This window comes from Lepisosteus platostomus, chromosome 10, assembly GCF_059453375.1.
Source record: "Lepisosteus platostomus isolate fLepPlt1 chromosome 10, fLepPlt1.hap1, whole genome shotgun sequence".
Taxonomy (NCBI): Eukaryota; Metazoa; Chordata; class Actinopteri; order Semionotiformes; family Lepisosteidae; genus Lepisosteus; species Lepisosteus platostomus.
Window position 1 is genome coordinate 20,506,937 of NC_142620.1, and position 20,239 is coordinate 20,527,175.

The 20,239-nt window shown below is 40.8% G+C and overlaps 2 protein-coding genes across 9 annotated transcripts in view; one reads left to right on the forward strand and one right to left on the reverse strand.

Annotated features, from left to right (window-relative positions):
- The window catches only part of LOC148653557 (calpain-3-like), a 47,973-nt gene extending 38,936 nt beyond the window's left edge, over positions 1-9,037 (forward strand). For all 8 annotated transcript variants that reach the window (XM_088648721.1, XM_088648723.1, XM_088648724.1 and 5 more), the window contains 8 exons: positions 2,699-2,776; positions 3,166-3,223; positions 3,794-3,858; positions 4,643-4,711; positions 5,969-6,047; positions 6,365-6,481; positions 6,892-6,950; positions 7,582-9,037. In XM_088648721.1, the coding sequence (XP_088504847.1) occupies positions 2,699-2,776; positions 3,166-3,223; positions 3,794-3,858; positions 4,643-4,711; positions 5,969-6,047; positions 6,365-6,481; positions 6,892-6,950; positions 7,582-7,608 (552 nt within the window). In that variant the 3' untranslated portion in view covers positions 7,609-9,037. The remainder of the gene's footprint in view (positions 1-2,698; positions 2,777-3,165; positions 3,224-3,793; positions 3,859-4,642; positions 4,712-5,968; positions 6,048-6,364; positions 6,482-6,891; positions 6,951-7,581) is intronic.
- Positions 9,038-9,922: 885 nt separating this feature from the next.
- Positions 9,923-20,239, reverse strand: part of LOC148653558 (zinc finger protein 106-like) — a 30,853-nt gene continuing 20,536 nt past the window's right edge. The window contains exons 14-22 of the mRNA XM_088648730.1: positions 19,959-20,093; positions 19,016-19,132; positions 17,917-18,108; positions 16,958-17,020; positions 16,209-16,328; positions 14,773-14,844; positions 14,483-14,554; positions 13,561-13,707; positions 9,923-12,964 (exon numbers count right to left, since the gene is read on the reverse strand). Coding sequence (XP_088504856.1) covers positions 12,908-12,964; positions 13,561-13,707; positions 14,483-14,554; positions 14,773-14,844; positions 16,209-16,328; positions 16,958-17,020; positions 17,917-18,108; positions 19,016-19,132; positions 19,959-20,093 — 975 coding nt within the window. The 3' untranslated portion in view covers positions 9,923-12,907. The remainder of the gene's footprint in view (positions 12,965-13,560; positions 13,708-14,482; positions 14,555-14,772; positions 14,845-16,208; positions 16,329-16,957; positions 17,021-17,916; positions 18,109-19,015; positions 19,133-19,958; positions 20,094-20,239) is intronic.

A 20,239-nucleotide genomic window follows, 5' to 3' on the forward strand; every position in this document is an offset into this window, starting at 1 on the left:
TATTTGTGAACCATTCCTTTGTAGATTTTGCTGTATGTTTGGGATCATTGTCTTGTTGGAAGATAAATCTCCGTCCCAGTTTCAGGTCTTTTGCAGACTCCAACAGGTTTTCATCCAGAATGGTCCTGTATTTGGCTGCATCCATCTTCCCCTCAATTTTAACCATCTTCCCTGTCCCTGCTGAAGAAAAGCAGGCCCAAACCATGATGCTGCCACCACCATGTTTGACAGTGGGGATGGTGTGTTGAGGGTGATGAGCTGTGTTGCTTTTACGCCAAACATATCGTTTTGCATTGTGGCCAAAAAGTTCGATTTTGGTTTCATCTGACCAGAGCACCTTCTTCCACATGTTTGGGGTGTCTCCCAGGTGGCTTGTGGCAAACTTTAGACGAGACTTTTTATGGATATCTTTGAGAAATGGCTTTCTTCTTGCCACTCTTCCATAAAGGCCAGATTTGTGCAGTGTAAGACTGATTGTTGTCCTATGGACAGACTCTCCCACCTCAGCTGTAGTTCTCTGCAGTTCATCCAGAGTGATCATGGGCCTCTTGGCTGCATCTCTGATCAGTCTTCTCCTTGTCTGAGCTGAAAGTTTAGAGGGACGGCCAGGTCTTGGTAGATTTGCAGTGGTCTGATACTCCTTCCATTTCAAGATGATCGCTTGCACAGTGCTCCTTGGGATGTATGAAGCTTGGGAAATCTTTTTGTATCCAAATCCGGCTTAAAACTTCTCCACAACAGTATTACGGACCTGCCTGGTGTGTTCCTTGGTCTTCATGATGCTCTCTGCGCTTTCAACAGAACCTTGAGACTATCACAGAGCAGGTGCATTTATACAGAGACTTGATTACACACAGGTGGATTCTATTTATCACCATCAGTCATTTAGGACAACATTGGATCATTCAGAGATCCTCGCTGAACTTCTGGAGTGAGTTTGCTGCACTGAAAGTAAAGGGGCCCAATAATTTTGCACGCCCCACTTTTCATTTTTTTATTAGTTAAAAAAGTTTCAAAAATCCAATAGATTTCGTTCCACTTCACAATTGTGTCCCACTTGTTGGTGATTCTTCACATAAAATAAAAAATTTATATCTTTATGTTTGAAGCCTGAAATGTGGCAAAAGGTTGAAAAGTTCAAGGGGGCCGAATACTTTCGCAAGGCACTGTATGTTGTATGCATCTGCAGGAGCAAATTTCTGAATGAATTTGCAGGATCGTTACAGCAGGCAAGGCCTGTGCCAAAGAAGTAAGAATCCTCTCTATAGAATTGCATTCATAGTCTTAAATTCGAAGACCAACAAGAGAAATAATAGCTTTTTATGTGCCCCAGTTTTTTGTGAATGCAAAATTACAGTTAAGGAAAAGCGGGCTTTTGTATCGTCTTTTCTTTATTTCAGTTTTCAACCCGATTTTGCAAATGACACCTTTGTACATTAAGTGGATTTTCACCGAAAGAAACAACATTGTTGCAGGACAAAGAGATTATCATGTGTATCTGGTCATTTCTCTTGTGTTTTTTATGTTGCATATAAGACAAAACACATAGGTTGTGTCCGGCATCTACCAGAAGAGATCTGTATCACCCACCTCTTCTATTTAATAGGGTGGTTTTGCTGGGACTTCCTGAAATGTGAAGCCTATTCAACTGTAGCAGCTGAAGGGAGGCTAAGGCTTCTGTTCTACCACTAGACCACATTTATAATCTTTTCTTCCAAAGTGTTTATTAGCGCTGTTTTCCTTCCCTATAGAAAACAACGCTATTCAACTGTTGTTAAGCACTAAAATAATCCTGAAAAAACTTAGAATCATTAGGCATTTTTAATTCCTCTTGGGTTATAAAGCTGTTATGTTAGTAATACCATTAAACTCTAATTGGACAGTAACTCTGATGTCACTTTAAAAAATGTCCCTTGTCCCAGGTAATGTGTAGGTCAGGTGTTAAAGCATTGATTTTTCTTGGGCAGATTTTCTATTTAAGCCACTTATAGAATATAACATCAATATACATGATGGATTTACCACAAGTTTGCTATTACTGTCACTTTTCCTAAAAGTAATAAAATATACAATACATGAAAATTCCAATGAGGTAACTCACAACACATATGGTTTATTTTATCGATGCTTTGTGCCTGTTTTTGAGACCATTAGCCTGTGTCGTTTCAATAAAAACACTATCACACAACCTGAAAAGTCCACGTTGACTAGGAGAAAATGTTTCATCATTAATTATAGCAATGCATGGCACAGAATCTATCTCCTTTGGTCAACCATTTTATTTGATTTCCCTCATAGAAAAGCAAACAGACGTACTGCATGTATGTCCGCAACTCCTTGGCTACGGAGAATTTTCCAACCGAATGTAGCAATGATTGAGGGCGCTGAAAGTCATGCACGTTCCTCACTCTGTGCACACAATTTGTGAATGAAGGCATCAAAATAAGGAGCTTCATAATATTCCAACATATTTCCTGATATCACAACAGAACTCAGCTATAAGGCACCATGAAACTTAAATGCATATGGCTGTTATATATTGTCAGGTGAACTAAACATTTTCTTTGGATGTTGGCGTGGACAAAATCTAAAAATGTCTGCATGTTTGCATGTTGCTGTCAAGCAGGCTCCTGCACTGAGATCATAATGCAGTCATCCTGCACGCTCTCTCCCTGACACCACTTCATTTTCCCCACAGCCAGCTCCTGCTTCAGCAGGAGAGGAGACTGAGGAGGACAGGCAGTTCAGGACCATCTTCCAGCAGATTGCCGGAGACGTGAGTACCGAAATGTCTGTTCTCACATTGCAGAAATCAGGCAAAGACAGACTGAGCCCCTGACAAACACAAATGCTTTAATGGTGCAACATGTTCTGGTTGGAGATTTGAGCTATGAATTGCTTGTGTCTTTGTGGTTGTTTTTTTATTTTTAAGTGCCGGCATTTTAATGCATTTGATTCACCTGCTCTAGCCATGTACCATGTTACCATGTAAACAAAGTGTTGATTGATTTAATTCTCTTGTTGTTAATTTCATTTGTCTGAAATGCTTTATGCTCTAGAAATTATAATAGTATTGCATTAAAAGCGTTTTGTGTTTGTTTATGTGCTGTGAACTCTATCTCCTTTTACACGCATTAACTGACCTGATTTGCATTCTCTTTCAAGGATATGGAAATAACAGCTAATGAGCTCAAGAATGTGCTCAACAGGGTGGTTGCAAAACGTAAGTTCATTCTACATTTATGTCATAGTTCTAAAAAGCTGTTGTTCTCAGGCTTGGAACTATTAAGCCATGAATAAGAGAAAGACTAGTGTTACGACTGTTGATGTTCAGGACAAGGGCTGATCACTAATTCTCTTGGGCAATTACAGTACTTCACTCTTCTTTTTTTGACCAAATGATTCTATTAAATTAAGAAACACATGTTGACAATATCCGTTGGGATCTTGGCATCACAAAAGAATCTGGAGCATTTCAAACTGTGGAGTGAATACTTCCTGCCAACTGGCTAGAAAGAGAATGAAAACATTGCAAAATGATACTTCCAGAGTGCTGTGCCACAATAAAAGCATTAGAAGACATACTGTATATTTTAACACATATTGGAATACATATGAGAAGTTACAAGCAATAGGAAGCCACTGAGACCATTAAAATCATTTGACGGCTGCTATTTAAGTTATGTGAGGATCTTGTGCTTTTTCACAACAGACTTTGTGTATTTTTTTTCTACAATGGAATTGTCAGTCAGGAGTAGCCTGGTTTTGAGCAGATCACTTTTTCTCTCTGCAGACAAGGAGATGAAGACAGAGGGCTTCAGTCTGGAGTCGTGCAGGAGTATGATCGCCCTCATGGATGTATCCTTGTCGTCATTGCATTCACCACCATTTTCAGGGGCTTATGATTACGTTACCACACCACACATGTAGTTTCTGATCTTGGTTTCCAGAGGTCATGTGGCTTTCTCTCATGTAGTTCACGTGAACTTTCTCTCCTGTCTTCTTGATGAAATAATTGGCTCCAGAATTCTCATTATATTTCATTGTCTGTCTGTGGCCACAGTGGTCCATGAAAATGGCACTGCTTTTTTCCCTATGTACTTATACTGTATATGTGTACATTGCATGTCACAATTTCTCCAGTGACCAACCAGCCTGGTATTCAGCCTCGTAAAGCAGTTATTAATCAACCACAGTCGTTGCTTAATCGTAAAAAAGGAACCGGAGTGAGAAAATGAGCCAGCTGTTAAGGTGGTTAGACAGCCTCATAGCAGCCCAAGCTGATGTGGGTATGCAATTTAAGATGCAGGATCGGAGTTGACCAGATTGGCTGAGGAAACCAGAGGTGGGTCAGGAGGGCTATCACCCACCCATCAAGAGGTGGAATGAGAGAAAGGAATACAATTAGATGAAAGGAAGAATCTGAATGCTGGGAAAGAGGGATAATGCTTTCTGGATTTACACATATTCAGAGAAGATCAGATGTTTTATCTTCCTTCCCCAATTTTTTGTTTAAAGAACGTCAATCAAAATAACAACGTACAATACAAATTTTACATATAAGCAGGGCTCAGCCTGAGGCCTCTCACTCTCTGACTCCATTAGTGAAAAGTGTTACTGGTCCTAACTCTGTTCCCTACAGACTGATGGTACAGGCCGGCTAAACCTGCAGGAGTTCCAGCACCTCTGGAACAAGATCAAGCAATGGCAGGTAACAGCACTTCTGGCTCTAGCATTTAACCTACAGTATTAATGAACACGTCAAGGCTCATTTCAGAGGGGGCAGTCAAAAGCTGGAATGCCCAATCCATTGTATTGCATATGGGTGTATGATTGGTAGATCAAATTATTAAGTTCAGGAACATTGATTTATTTATAATTATAATTGCTTACACTTATATAGCGCTTTTCTGGACACTCCACTCAAAGCGCTTTACAGGTAAATGGGGACTCCCCTCCACCACCACCAATGTGCAGCATCCACCTGGATAATGCGCCGGGAGCCATAGTGCACCAGAACGCTCACCACACATCAGCTATCAGTGGGAAGGAGAGCAGAGTAATGTAGCCAATTCATAGAGGGGGATTATTAGGAGGCCATGATTGGTAAGGGCCAATGAGAAATTTGGCCAGGACTCCGGGGTTACACCCCTACTCTTTTCGAGAAATGCCCTGGGATTTTTAATGACCACAGAGAGTCAGGACCTCGGTTTTACGAAGGACGGCGCCTGTTTATTACAGTATAGTGTCCCCGTCACTATACTGGGGCATTAGGACCCACATGGACTGCAGGGTGAGAGCCCCCTGCTGGCCCCACTAACACCTCTTCCAGCAGCAACCTTAGTTTTTCCCAGGAGGTCTCCCATCCAGGTACTGACCAGGCTCACACCTGCTAAGCTTCAGTGGGCTGCCAGTTGTGAGTTGCAGGGTGATATAGCTGCTGGCTATTTAATTAAGAATTTGGCTTTCAGGTTTGATAGGGTAGTGCAACAGTTAATTTTGCAACCTTGTAGCTATTGGGATTTGGGTAAGGTTCCTGTGTTGAATTGTTCTTCTTGTGACCATGTGGGTTCTGAAAAGGTGTTCCTTTGTCCTCCCATAGTTCACAGACATGTTGATTGGGTTAAACAGGATCTGTATTTAAGTCCTTCAATGGGCTGAAAATAGATGTGTGGGTGGTGTTGGCTTTTCTACTTATAGTCATTTGGAAGTTGAACTGAACTTTAAGTATATTGTTTTCAAATAAATCTGCAAAGTATCTTCTGCAGATAATGTTACAGAACTATGGATTTATAACCATCATGTTTGTAAATTACTATTGCATGGACCATTAAAAGAATAACTTTCCTTTTGAGATGGTCCTTAGGTAGATAAGGACAAGCCAAAAGTCTGCCATCAAGAGAAAATCCCAACCTGCACTGTCAAAGAGGTCAATGCTAATGAAGTGAATGTTGTTCTTTGCTTCCAGGGAATTTTTAAACACTATGACGCTGACCATTCTGGAACTATCAACAGTTATGAGATGCGCAACGCTGTAAATGATGCCGGTGAGAGGACAGGGGGCTTGCATATGTCTTAGTATCTGTGTACTGAGAGCACTGTGATGTGTGCTACAAAAGTGCAATCGCAATGAAGCATGTATAGTATTTACTAAACATAAAATCTGGTGCAAACTGGGGGGTAAACATAGTTAATATGTTGCAGTTGTTCACCAAATTTGTTTGCTCCGACATTTTCAGCTTGTGGTGTTTGGTATGTAGTAGTTCTCTAAAAAATCATCTTTCATTCCACCTCACAGATGGGAGACATGAAGTCCCTTAACAAAGCAAATGCTGCACATTTACCTCTCTTCTACCCCTCCCAGGCTTCCGTCTCAACAACCAGCTGTATGACATCATCACGATGCGCTACGCCAACGAAAACATGAATATGGACTTCGACAGCTTCATCTGCTGCTTGGTCAGACTGGAGGGGATGTTCCGTAAGTGACCCCTGTCAAACCCGACATCCCTCCCTAGAGGGCGCTCCACTTCTCTCATTATTGCCCTTGTGCTTGTTGTGCTCCCCAGGTACATCCTCTTAGCTTTAGTATTTAAAGACTTTCGGACTGTACCCTGACCTGCCTTTGGACCCGTTTGGATTTGGATGCCGTTCTTTGTCTTCCCCGTTCACTGTCTCACAGATTGTCACTATTATTTTGTGCACTATTAAACCCCTGTGTGTTTCATTTTACCACGCCTCCTGTTTCCCCAGCTCTTACCGCATCGCATAGGGTCTTCTACAAGACCTGACACGGATTTCAGTCCGTGTCCTTGACAACCCCCTTCCCACCACACAATGAGATCTCTGGTCTGGGTCTCCATTCTGATCAAATATTCTCTATTTTCCTAGGAGCGTTTCATGCCTTTGATAAAGATGGTGATGGAATAATCAAACTCAGTGTGTTGGAGGTAAGCAGAAAATATGGCTATAGCAATTTCTAGAAGTACAGCTAATCCAGCTCATGGAGTATCATATTTTTCTTACTGGGGTCTTTTGAAAAACAGCTTAATATGGTCTACTGTATATAGTAAAATTGCAGACAAAGTGAAAAAATGGTTATACCCAATAGCCCAATTTACAATTACAAATTTAGCCATTCTGAGTCAATGTGAGAGCCTGTACATGTACTCCTTCAAAATGTTGAACACACCCCTGCCTCTCTCAGCTTTAATCATACAGACCACTCCAGGTATTTACGTCAAGCCAGAACGTCATTAATTTAGGTAAAGCTCTCACTTGCAGCTTTCGTTGAAAATGCTTTCGTTGACATGGACCTGCTTGGCAAAAGCCTGTAAAGCAGAGGTCAACAATCTGGTTCTGGTGTGCTGGTGTGTCTCCAGATTCCAGCTGGGGTAATAACAATCTGAATCATCTTATTATTTGCTTAATTGGACCAGTTTCGTGTCTTTTCATAGCTCTTAAGGCACTGGTGCTTTCAAGACACCTAGACTTACTGAGCCTCCAGGACCAGGACTGGGGACCCCAGCTGTAGTTGATGTAGTGCCCTTCTTGTGACTCTGGATGTGTGTTTTTTTGCAGTGGCTCCAGCTGACCATGTATGCCTAGAGGTGAACTCCTGCATCAGCGGCAGTAGGTGAGCTGGGCTCTCCGAACACTTCTGACGACAGACGGCACCAGCCTTTACCTCATTTTTTAACAGCACCAGCCTCAGCTGTGCTTCAGACTCTCCCTCCCTTCCCCTTCCTGCTTCGCTCACTGCAGACCCAGCACGTTTCTTTTCTCCATCATATACCTCACACGGGCAAAGCCATTGCCACCACTGCCCTCTGCCATGCTTTCTTTCTTTCCTCTGTGTGACTAGATCTGGGACTCAGTTTCTTTAACGAGCACCCATGCACTGCAGGCCCTGTAGGACTTCCAGTCTAAACCTTAAACATTGCTCATCTGGAAGAAGAAACCATCTCCATCTGCCTTTTTAAAGAGCTAAGGAGTATACAATTTAGTTGAAAATGCTTTCGAAATACAATTTCTGCTTTTTTATTCTTGTGAACTGCTGTCAATAACCATCAGTATACCTACAAAAGCAATGTGCTTTTTGTGTTTCTAAGGAACTACTTTCATTTTGTGCTGAAACTGTCTCGATGATCTAGGTGCCAATAATAACCTCTACTGAAACCCACTGCTAATGTTTCTACACACACGCCTCTTGAGTGTTTCCTCAGACATGACCTCCTATAGCAACAAGGTTTATTTGATAACAAATGAGTATTTTGACTGAAAGGCCAGTGTTGAACCCTTGAAAAACAAGAACAAAGAAACAGCAAGAGCCTCACTGAAGATTCGCCGCCGTCTTCTGTGCCTGCAACTAAAAAGTGATTAAATCCATTGGAAGTAACTATTGTCTAATAGTCTGACTAGAATCAGACAATCTACTTATGATTCCCATGACTCTACAACTTGCTCCTTGTGATCAAAATGTGTAACAAAATGTGTTCACAGATTCACAGAATCTGTAAAACACTGAATAACAGCTCTTGTAACAGTGGGTCGAAATTGGTCTAGAAACAAAGTTTGATTTCCTAGCAATAGCTGCAGTAAACTTTGCTAATTACGATTAGAAATCTTACAGAAGCACAACCCACTCTGTAATTTTAGTCAGTTTTAAAAAGGTACCCCTAAAGTTTGAAAATATGATAGTATATTAAGCTTTAGAGGTTCCCACAAAAGGGTATAAGCTTCTTCAAAACTGATTTTCAAGTTTTAAGGAGAATTGTTTGTGGAATTCTGAGCTGTGAGGACAAAGACCAGTCTAGTTGTTACAGTACAAACAACTCGGGACATGGTCCTACTGAAACTCCAAGCCTCTTCATGAAACCTGTGAATATTCCACTCCACCCCCAGCCTCTCCCCTCCCCTAGGTGCTTTTGATGCTAGGGTAACCATCGTGAATGAGGAAGGGTTGGAATTCTGCTTTGAAAGATCGGGTAAAATGTGTGTAGTGCATTTTTAATCAAATAAATAAGTGTTGGCTGAATTTGCTTTGTTGAGTCCTCCTGTGAAACATCTCATACCACACAGAATCTTCTCATGAAATGTGACTGTCATAATGAAATCATATAATTAATCCTGCTAATGTGCGAGTTCCTCTCCAAGACGTTCCATGGTGTGGCTACTCCGGTCTTAAGATTCCTCAGGTGATGTGATGATTCCAGGCCAATCTAGTAATCAAATGCCTCCCAGAGCCTGCTTCCTTCCTTTCTCAAATGATTGTTTAGGTAGAATATCTCATTCGCTGGGCAATGTCTGCCAGCCAATTGCCTTTAAGGTCAATAACAATCAGGCAATCTTCAAAACTCAAGCAGGGCATTGTTTTTGTACTGGATCTTTCATTGCTCGTACAGTTTAGTCATGTTTTGTTGAATAGCTGTAAAAATTCCGAATCAACCAATTGTAGAGATTTTAATTATTCAAATGTCAAACCTTGAGCACCTTATATTTTTGTTAAACATGACTTGATTACATTTTTATCTGAAGGAACAATAATATTCAATCAACAAACATATCTCCTCACTATTTAAAATTTAAGTAGTTTGCCTAATGAGCCATTGATGTAAAACCAGGAGACTATTGTTTTCATTATGCATCATTAAATATCTTTACTAATCTATCTTACTGTAACCCAGGCTAAAATGCTGAAGCAATGCCTGAATCTATGCACAGATCTTCTGAGACATTCAGTTAAGACTATTTCATTGAAGTAAAGAGGATATCATCCTAAGGTGTAATGATGCTTTTTGTTTTTCAATTAAAAAAAGACAAAAATCTGTACTCGTTAATGAAAACACTAATAGAAGGTAATATCAAAAGAATTACAATGAAAAAGGAAATGAACCTGAAAGAAACACGCAAAGGCCAACAGTTAAATATCAGGAAAGCTTCAAACTTTACTTTCTTTTGCAGGTTTCCTTTCTTTTATAAAATTTCAACAATTTCACAGCTTTGTACCTTAAATGAAAAGGTATTGTCAAGAAATGATGGAAAGGCAGCACTGAAACTGCTGCATTGTTTTCTCAAAATGATACCCCAAAGACAAGGTTTTGCACATCAGGAAAATAATGTGAGACTTAACAGAACCGGACGGTTATACAAGCCAGTAACGAAAATTTTGAATCACAACAAATACCTTTTAAAAACTTAAGGATCAATAACTGGTGCTTAGGAGAGAAATTCAGCAGAATGGCAGGGTAACTCACAATGCACAATATTTCAAATACTCATCACTTAAGTAGTCTGATTAAAAAAACAATTTTAAAATGTCAAGGCTTCAAGTATGTAAGTTTAAATGATCTTTTCTTACTATATAAAAATGATACTAAAAATACTAACCAAAGAGTTTCTTAAACAAAATATTTCTGCTCATGTTCCAAGTACAGTATGGAAATCTGTGTTCATATTCCTGATACAGTCTTTTATTCACCATTTAGACTTCAAGAAACAAAAGAAGCCAAATGCGAAGGGCTGTGATCTCACAATCTGTGTTTCATGCTTGAAAATACTCTTTACAGGATTAACACTGTAAACAAATACAGAAAAGTACAAAAACACTCACACAGTTAAAAAAAAAAAAACTTTCATCTACACTTTCATCGTTTATAACGTGTTGTAACTGTCATCTAACATCTGCAGAACTTTAGGCTCCCAGACGTGTATGAGGAAAGAAAAACAGAACAGAGAACTAAACCGGTTTTGCTATGCATCTACGTGATTCGCTGCTCGAGAAAAGAGATGGAATAGTAAAAGACGGCCGGAGCCCTTTCTTTTATGAAGCTACAGTGCCAATGGCTTCAATCCTACAGCACACAACCATGAACGCAACTTTTCAAGTGAAAACATGAATCTGTGAGGGGCAGAAAAGAGATGAAGGCATTGGTTGTCTGCAGCACATGTGCTAAGTGGCCGTTTGCTATTCTCTCTAATCAGTATCCACTAGTGAGGAACGTGACAATCCAAAGCTGAGTGGAGAAATGGCACCCGGAGATACCCACTCTAATGGAAGACTACAAGAAACTAGGAAAAGAAGCAGTTTACATTTTTGATGCGTTCTATATGCAACACTGAGGCACTTCACGTCACAGATGTGAAGGAAAAGGAACTGATTTCCGACTGCTGATCTGATTCCTCCAAACACACAAAGTAAATGAGAAACCACACAGGAGGTTCAACCTGGTTATGGTATGGCACCGATGCTGCCAATAAACAGCATTTGTATGATGTGACATTTGAAAATGGCATCACTGGGGACATGGTGAGTACCATGTGAGTAAAATAACATAAGGAAATATAACAAATACATACAACAACAAACTCGAGTATGGTGTTCCTTTTCATGACTCAGGTGCAATACTTATTCACCACTGAAATGTTCAGCACAAGCAGAGGTATTAAACTCTACACTAATACCCATGGCTGCAATGAAACCACACACACACTGTAATCGTGCTCTGTACCATCACTGCAAACAATTTCCTGTCATAAAAACTCAACTTTAGGCACTTCAAGACCATAGCACTTCAGGTATGCGGCCTATTCTTTCACACCAACTTGTAGTTTGCAATCTCAACACAATCTAAAAAAAAACAAACAGAAAAACAACAGAAACCCATTCAAACCGATCAATATATTTCTAAGTAATTAAAACAACAAGAAAGAAAGAAAGAAAGAAAGAAAGAAAGGAAGCAGCTTTTTTAAAGTGGATTTAAATCCACAGATTTCAGTATTCTCTTTAAAGCTGCTCAGCTTAGTCACTCTGCTACAGCCCAACAGACAGTACTGGGACACAGCAGGATTGGTAGGAAAGGTATAGAGATATTTAGCCTCAAGGAAACTCAGAAACATCAGTGTTCACAGCTGGTGCGATGCTGTTGCTAAGGCCCTTGTCACGTTCAGTATTAACAACACAGGACCATGTCTCTTGCGGGTGATGTCAGCAAGACAACCAGCAATTTTGCACAGCATTATGGTTTTACATAGGCATAGGTTTGCAGGACATTTTCTGCTACAGAAAAAAATTTAAAAGTTCTAATTGTTCTAAAGTACAAAAACAATCCTTTCAACTGCCTACAAAGACCCCGTTAGTCAGGATCTTAAACAATTTATCAATATTATATGATACATTGTAGTTATCCAGTTAGCAATAAACTTAGTTTGTGTTTAACCAATTTGTAAATACTACTATCAGTAAGGTGTCAAATCCAGGAAATGAAGAAAAATTCAATATTATTTAAAACCAGGATGCACTGCTCAGAAAACTGTTTCATACACTATAAGTGTAGTTTTTCTAACCCCCTACCCATACAGTTGGGCAAATAGGTTTCTGTGACATTTCCTTCAGTAAGTAACTGCTATGCAGACGACAACACCTGTGCTTAAGTTTCTCTGAAACAAAGAGCTGACTGCTCAGTTTTACTTTTTTGGTCTGTATTAAAAAACAACAACAAAAAATGTCAGGCAACAGAATTTTAAGAAATACTAGCACAGAGGGAAAAAAGACGACAAATATGCCTGAAGAGAGCCCTCCAACAAGAACAGCTGAGCTCTTTTCAGTCATATTTCTGGATGAGGGTTCACGGGGACAGCCTCTGTTTTCCTCTGCTAACCAGGGATTCACAATACAGCAGATGAGTGACAGCCCTGCCTCCCACAGCCACAGCGCAGGTGTTTCTGAGGAGGTGGACTGAGCCAGCCTTCAGCTGGGCCTCCCTGTCCCCCTTCACATCTAATCCATTGGGAATAAGACTGTCCCTCCTGGGCCTCTGGGTCAGGTGAGGTGGAAAGGCTGACAACGCAAGGAGGCCTTTTTCTTTGGGTTTTCCAACATGCTTCCCAATGTGGGAAAGTTTCGTCATTAAGGATCCACTTTGCTGTCTTCTTCCGCATGTTTCTGCATGTGCCTGGGAGCGTCCTGGAGGAAAATGGAAAAAAAAAACCCATCAATATTGAGGACAATATATACTTCCTTCAAAACACAACCCAAAGCATTCCCTTTGAAACTATCCGTCCTCAGGAAAGAATGACGGTCATCTACCATTTTTCTCTCAATAGTCAGTTCTGCTCGGGACTAATAAAACTGCACACACTATTGACACGTAGCAGAATGACAAGATCAAATAAAATCTTTTTCTGTAATCGTGGCTTCAAAAATACCAGAAAAGTATTATGTATTATCTTATCAGTCAAAAGTATTTTCTGCCATTCTTGTTATTTTAAAGCAGTAACCATTCAAAAAGGATGATTTTTTAGCTTATATAAGGCTTATATAGAGGGAACTGTTCTTAATAGCATTCAAACTTTACAGGGGAATTCTCATTACTGACCTAAGAGACTAATGACAGTGAAACACCTCCAACAACACCTGTAATAATCAGGTATTTTGGTGTGCAAAACTGAGGTAATCAACCTTTTTGTCACATCATGACAAGTCTGAACTGCAATTAAATGTGTGCATGCAAAGGACTGCAAATTGTACTACGAAGGCCTGAGCCTGGTTACAGAACGTACCAGCTTGGACCCATTCCTGACGGTGAAGAAGGCGTCGCAGTTTCTCCAGCGGCATTTGAGGGTCTGGAAGTTGGGGTTGGTGTGGTCTGTCAGGAGATGATGCTTCAGGTGATCCACCACACCAAAAATCAGAGAGCAGCCGTGCCACTGGCAGGGTTAAAGAAAGAGGGAAGAGACAGTCATCTCCTGAGACACACTCCTATAGTAGCGCTTTAATCAGAAAAGGGCAGACTCAACAAAAAATAGAGTTGATTAGTGCAAAATATGACTTCTCTGCACTGCCAAGTGTTTAGTGTCAAGTCTCTCCTTTAGATCTGTTAGATCTGTGAGAGATGTTATTCAGGAGGATTACTGCAGTAGAATCATATCAAGCAAATACAAGCAAATCCTGTGGCCCAAAATAAAATATTGTATCCAGAACTGTACTTGTCAAGACACCATTTTTAATTTGGAATGCTGAACTTTGGTAACGGCATTTGTTCTTTTTTATTAGCACTGGAGTTCAAGGGTTAAAGGGTTTTTGGAGCATAAATTCAGTCTTCTAAAGTGGTGGTATTCTCTCTTGTCTGTCCTGTCCAGACAATTTAATTAAAAATTGTTAGACATAAATCTTCCACATACCATAATTTTGAATATATACATATTCTTCCCAACTGAGGTAATACTGTATATGTTGTTTGTAAAAGCTAACATTTTATATTTATATATTTTACATAGTATTCCCATAACTGAAATGTAGAAGTACTATGAATACTTTTCATCCAGTATAGTACACACATTTCCTCAGAAATTGATAATATCAATGTGATACAATTTGTATTAAAAACACAGAAGGACATGCAATCGTCTCCTGTAAATTGCATGGTGTCAGTAGTTGTAAAAAGATCAAGGGCTCTATGTGCGTCTTTGAGGAATATCCTACCCAACAGCGGTAGTTCTGCATCAGGTTCAAGCGTACTGCTTGGACACTCCCGTCATAGCAACCCGTGTAGATCTGAGAAAGAAACATTCTCCATTACATTCTGATTTTCTAAAACATGGGATTGATTGATATTAAGGAATGCATTTATATTATTCTTAAGAATTATTTAAAGGGAAAGCATCTCATAATCATATGAATCATTTTGAATCTGATCATTAATAATGATTAAAAGTCCCCACTTCTTGATACAGTCATCTACTATATTCATAGTGGAGTGAAAAGTAGCTTACCATGCTCTTGTGAATCGCCATGCACATCACCATGTCCTTGTGTCCACCATAAACCTGCAGTCGATCGTGAGACTGAAAAACAAGTTTTCAAATAGGGAGAAACTGCCTTAAAATACTCTAAGACCTCTAAGGCAATTATATCTGGAAAATTACATTTGCTCATATAAAACCATTTCTTTAACTATAGTCACCGAAAGGTTGCTTACTTATAGCGACAGGCTTTTCAACATACTTCCTCCATCTTTTACCCAGCAGTGACCTTGGGACTGCACACTTGAAAACTGCTGCGTGCTCCACATCCATATTTAAAGGAAAAACATAATGTACTTCATGCTTGTGATCTATATACCACTCTTAAAATGGTTGATTCCCTCTGGCCCTACAGCAAACATGAGTTATCAGATAACCATCTGCTGAACTTTGCACTTGGTGTTCTCTAACATTACCGCTCTCAAGTGTGTTTAAACTAAAATGACAGGGGTGAGTACTTGGACACACCTCTTCTTTATTCATTTTGAACATTTCAGAAAAGCAAATTCATTTCTCTTTTTGTGTATATGTGTGTTGATAAAACCAAGCACAGTTTTTCTTTACTTCCCAAAAGACATAAAAAGTTAAACATGCCAACATTAGATAAACTAAGATGAAGAATTATTTCAGCTTAGCAATATTTTTGCTGTGTAGCTCATGTGTTAGGCACCACTATCTGTCCCTGTGTTCAGTAAGTTCTCTGGGCAGTATTCCAACGTGCCTGCTCCTTGACAAGTTTCTGTGCCTTAAAGATTCTCAAAACAACAAATATAATATTTTGTTCTTTTTAACATTTATAAAGCTGGTACTTCAAGAACCCCCAAAATTTACCTCATTATATAGCCAAATACAAATGTTCCAAATGGGTTTACTTAAACCCAATCTATGCATGAGCACTTCATAAAAGAAACAGTTGTTTAGTAAACACAAAAATGAATTTAGTGCTGTGTCTCAAACTGGAAGAAATGTTAGTGAATAAAGCCTGTGGAGAGGCAGTGCGTACTACATCAACAAAACTTCAAGAGGCCTGCAGGGCAAGGATTACGTAAGGGATGAGCCAAACAGACAGCTTTTTATGCACAAGTGTATCACTAGTTTTTAAGGATGATGCATTTCCAAATCAGCATGTGGTTGTTTTTTTAACAGGACATAAGAAGAGCACACTCAGCCCATCAAACACATTTGGTTGGTAGCAGAATAATCTAAATAATCTGATTTATAAATTTGTAATAACTGACTTAAAACTTTCAGGATTCATTTATAGCTGTTTCCCTGGGATTTGAAGAGTCTCCTGAGAAACAGAGCTAGTTAAATAGCTCATGCTAGAAAACCAGAAAAGTTTCTTCTTTATCCTTAAACCAGGGTAGGATTTGGCCCAGCTGGCTGGAATTATTGAATGTGCTTACCTGCAGTTCATAGACGCGCACCAGTTTATCCAGACAAGCTGTGACCATGACGTTCCCCAGGATCGTCACTACGGTGACGGCGTGGCTGTGCCCTTTGTAGATCCGCACAAGCTCCCCGGTCTGAATCGACAGGGTGGGCAAAGAAAGCAGGAGATCAGTACAGGAAAAACACAAATATGCCAATATGGGAGTGCACATTACTCACACTTCCGCAGCCTCTTCCCTTACTGCACATGTCTTCTACACTGTGGAAAAAGTACTGGGGAACAAGACTACAGACTTAGGCCTGTCCACATTGGTGTGCTAACACTGTGTTAGAGATTCAATGACCTTTTTTAAATCTTCTTAACCTAGGTAACACAGTGCTGAATTTGGCTCTTGAAGACAAATTATATGAATGATGTCTGTTCACAAACAAAAATACATATATTTGTCTATTTTGTTGCAGAATATGTATCTTCTAAGTTTTTTTCTGCTTGACAACTTAAAGCAAATATGTGGTTCCAAATATGACATTCACTAACACTGTAAAAAATGCATGGGCACCAGCAAACCCTTCCCTGTATTTAATACATATGACCACAAAATACTACAGCAGTTATGTTGTACTATAAATCAATATACTTAGTTACGTTGGTCATTAGTCTGTTTTCAAATGATGGACTTGATTGAAATCCTTAATGTAGAATAAGGAGAATAAGAACTCTTTTCCATTACTATTCACAATCCCACAGACATAACTCACTTACATGGATGTTGTGAGCATGGACTGACTGGTCACTGGATCCACTGAAAACCAGGTCATTCACAACCTGAAAGCAATATTTATGTAAAGCTGTTAAGGAGAGGTAAACGTTCAGGAAACCATTGTCTACCGAGAAACAAAACTAGAAACTTCAGGCAGCAAAGTCCCCTCTTACTAGTTATACATTTAAAAAACGTCACTCTCAATAATGTTGCGGTTCTCATGCAATGAGGTAATAAGATAACACAAATAATGTGCACATACTATGACCACAAGTAGAATTCCTAAAAATTCTTTGACTTTCCAAGATTTTCGAATTTTCGTACTAAAATATTTGATGGGAAATATTTTAAAAATTAACCGAATTTGTAGGAATCCCATTTCTGGACACTCTACTCAAAGTGCTTTACAGGTAAAGAGGAATCCCCTCCACCAATAATGCAGCATCCTTGTGGATAATGTGAAGGCAGCGATAATGTGCCAGTACACTCATCACACACCAGCTATCAGTACGAAGAACAGAGTGACGAAGCAATTCATAGATGGGGATTAGGAGGCCATGACTTGGAAAGGACAGGGGGAAATTTGGCCGGGACGCCGTGGTAACACCCTTACTCTTTTAGAGAAACGCCCTGGGATTTTTAATGACCACCGAGGGTCACGACCTCGTTTTTATGTCTCATCTGATGGACGGAGCCTTTTTACAGTATAGTGTCCCCGTCTCTATACAGGGGCATTAGAAACCACACATGAGTGCCCCCTGCTGGCCCCACTAACACCTCTTCCAGCAGCAGCCTTAGCTTTCCCAGGAATCTCCCATCCAGGTACTGACCAGGCTCACACCTGCTGAGCTTCAGTGGGTTACCAGTGGTGAGTTTCAGGGCAACATGGCTGCTGGCAAACCAATACTAAGAGTGGGAAATGAGTGCAGGAACGCCTTTCAGCTGGCTGGCCGTGAAGCACCTTCATGCACAGCACCGTCTTGGTGTGACCCTCCAGGGTGCGCAGCAGCAGGCCGCTCTTGGCGTCCCGCACGCTGATGGTGCAGTCGTACGACCCCACCAGCAGGATCCGCCGCGCGCCCTCCTGGGCGGTGGCGATGCAGCTCACGGCCCGCGGGGCGTGGCACTCGAACACGTCTAGCTGCTTGTTGGTCTGCGGAGAGCCGGGGAGAGCAGGGGGTTACAAGAACCGAAGCATGAACAGCAAATGGCAAATTGAAGCTGTGTTGGTGTACACTGTTCGTGGGGAAAGGCAAAGCAGCAGTTAATAGTTCAACAAGGTAGCCGAGTCAGAATGTAAAGGCTGCAAAGGAACAAGTAAAAGTTTATTCCATGCTGAAAAGAGAAGAAAAGAAACACAACATTTCGGCTGTGAAGCCACACCTGAAGACAACAAAAATCGTTGTGTTTCTTCTCTTTTCAGCATGAAATCAACCTTTACTTGTTCCTTTGCATCAGTTAATAGAACACTTTTATAAGAATTACCTGCATTATTCAATACCCAATTTAAATGCAGTTGGCTACACCAGCACACACAATACATCCATCCATTTTCTAACCTCTTCATCCAATTTAGGGTTTAGAGTAGCCGGAGTCTATTCTGGGCACAAGACAGGATACACCCTGGATGGGACGCCAGTCCGTCGCAGGGCACACACAGACACAAACGCACACACTCACACCAGAGCCAATTTTCCCATGTGCCAATTAACCTACTAGTTTGTCTTTGGACTGTGGGAGAAAACCGGAGCTCCATACAAACATGGGGAGAACATAAAATTCCACACAGATATACACATCACTCTCCCCACCTCCGCACCCTGGGAATTGAACCCAGGACCCCAGTACTACAAGGAAGCAATGCTAACCAGTGTGCTACTCTGCAGCCCACATAAAATACAATATAAAACAATGCACAAAAGTGGACATATATGATAGTGTGCCTCAATTTGATATTCTCAGTAAAAGATTCTTACCATAAAACCTTCCACTGCAGCGCAATCCCTTCTCAATTTGAGCCCAGCTTGGAAATGTACCAAGGGCTGTTATAGGTGTCTTACCTTCAAGCTGATGCTGACCACCGTCCCATTTGCCAGCCCAGCGTACAGCACTTTCCAGCGACTGTGAAGACACAGCACCCGGTCCAGCTGGCAGAACTGCTCCACGCACTCGAAGGTCTGCATGACAGACAGCAATCATCAGGTACAGGGGGACCTCCAGCCGGTCCACACTCAGGGATTATTACGCCCTAACACGGTGTGCAGCTCTCTTTGTGAAACCCAAGGCTTGCTTGTTGTCACCTCGGTCTTAAATGTTCTAGGTGTGCATGTGCCTCATCACTGAAGGGCTTTGGAAATTACCTGTGCCTATTCAATCTAATTAATTTACAGTACAGATGCCACTTTGTCCTAGACTGGTCCTCATTAGTGACGACTCCCAATTCATCCTTAACCACTAAGCAAGACCAATGTACAGTAGCTTGCTGGGCTGTTTCATGGGTGTTCATCTACAGCATCTGGCTTACTGGTCTAGTCTTAACTGAGTCTTAATCTTCAGTGCACATGCTACAGGACAGTGAGACCTGCTAGGCTCCTATAATAACTCAGTAATCTTATTCCAGACCCTTCTGTACTGTAGTGGTTTCAATGGCAGTATGACTTTGCCATCACTCCCATGACCAGTTCGTTTTCACATTCCATTTTGTCTACTGCACATGAGATCAACCTAACACTCGGGGGTGCATGAAATTGGTACACAGGTACACATAAGGATCTGGCAGTCTAAAAACCCTGATCATGCTGGGCCATGAAGTCTAACCCTACCATCCCTGAATCGCCTGCTGGATATCAATAAAGATATATGTGCCTGTGCAGACACACTGATACAGGTAGTGCTTGCATAGTATGAATTTTAAGAGTACAGTGGACATTACTTTTGTGCTAATATGTGCACGGCTGGAAAAACAGAGAAGAGTAGGCGTGAACAGCTTCTGCTGCTGGGTACCTTGACGTTATAGCAGCGGATCGTGTGGTCGCTGGCGCCGGTGTACAGGTACACAGGCATCCCAGGACCCTGGGACACCATCAGGCAGTTCACTTTGGTTGTGTGCCCTTCAAACACAGCCACACACTTGCGGGTCTGAAATACACAAACATCTGGGTTCTTAGGCATATCACATTGAAGTTTCATTATATAGATAAAAGCTTTTACACTATGAATGCAAAATAATCTTTCTGTCTTATGGAGGAAGTAACTACAGGTATATTTCCCAGTGAGGTGGAAGC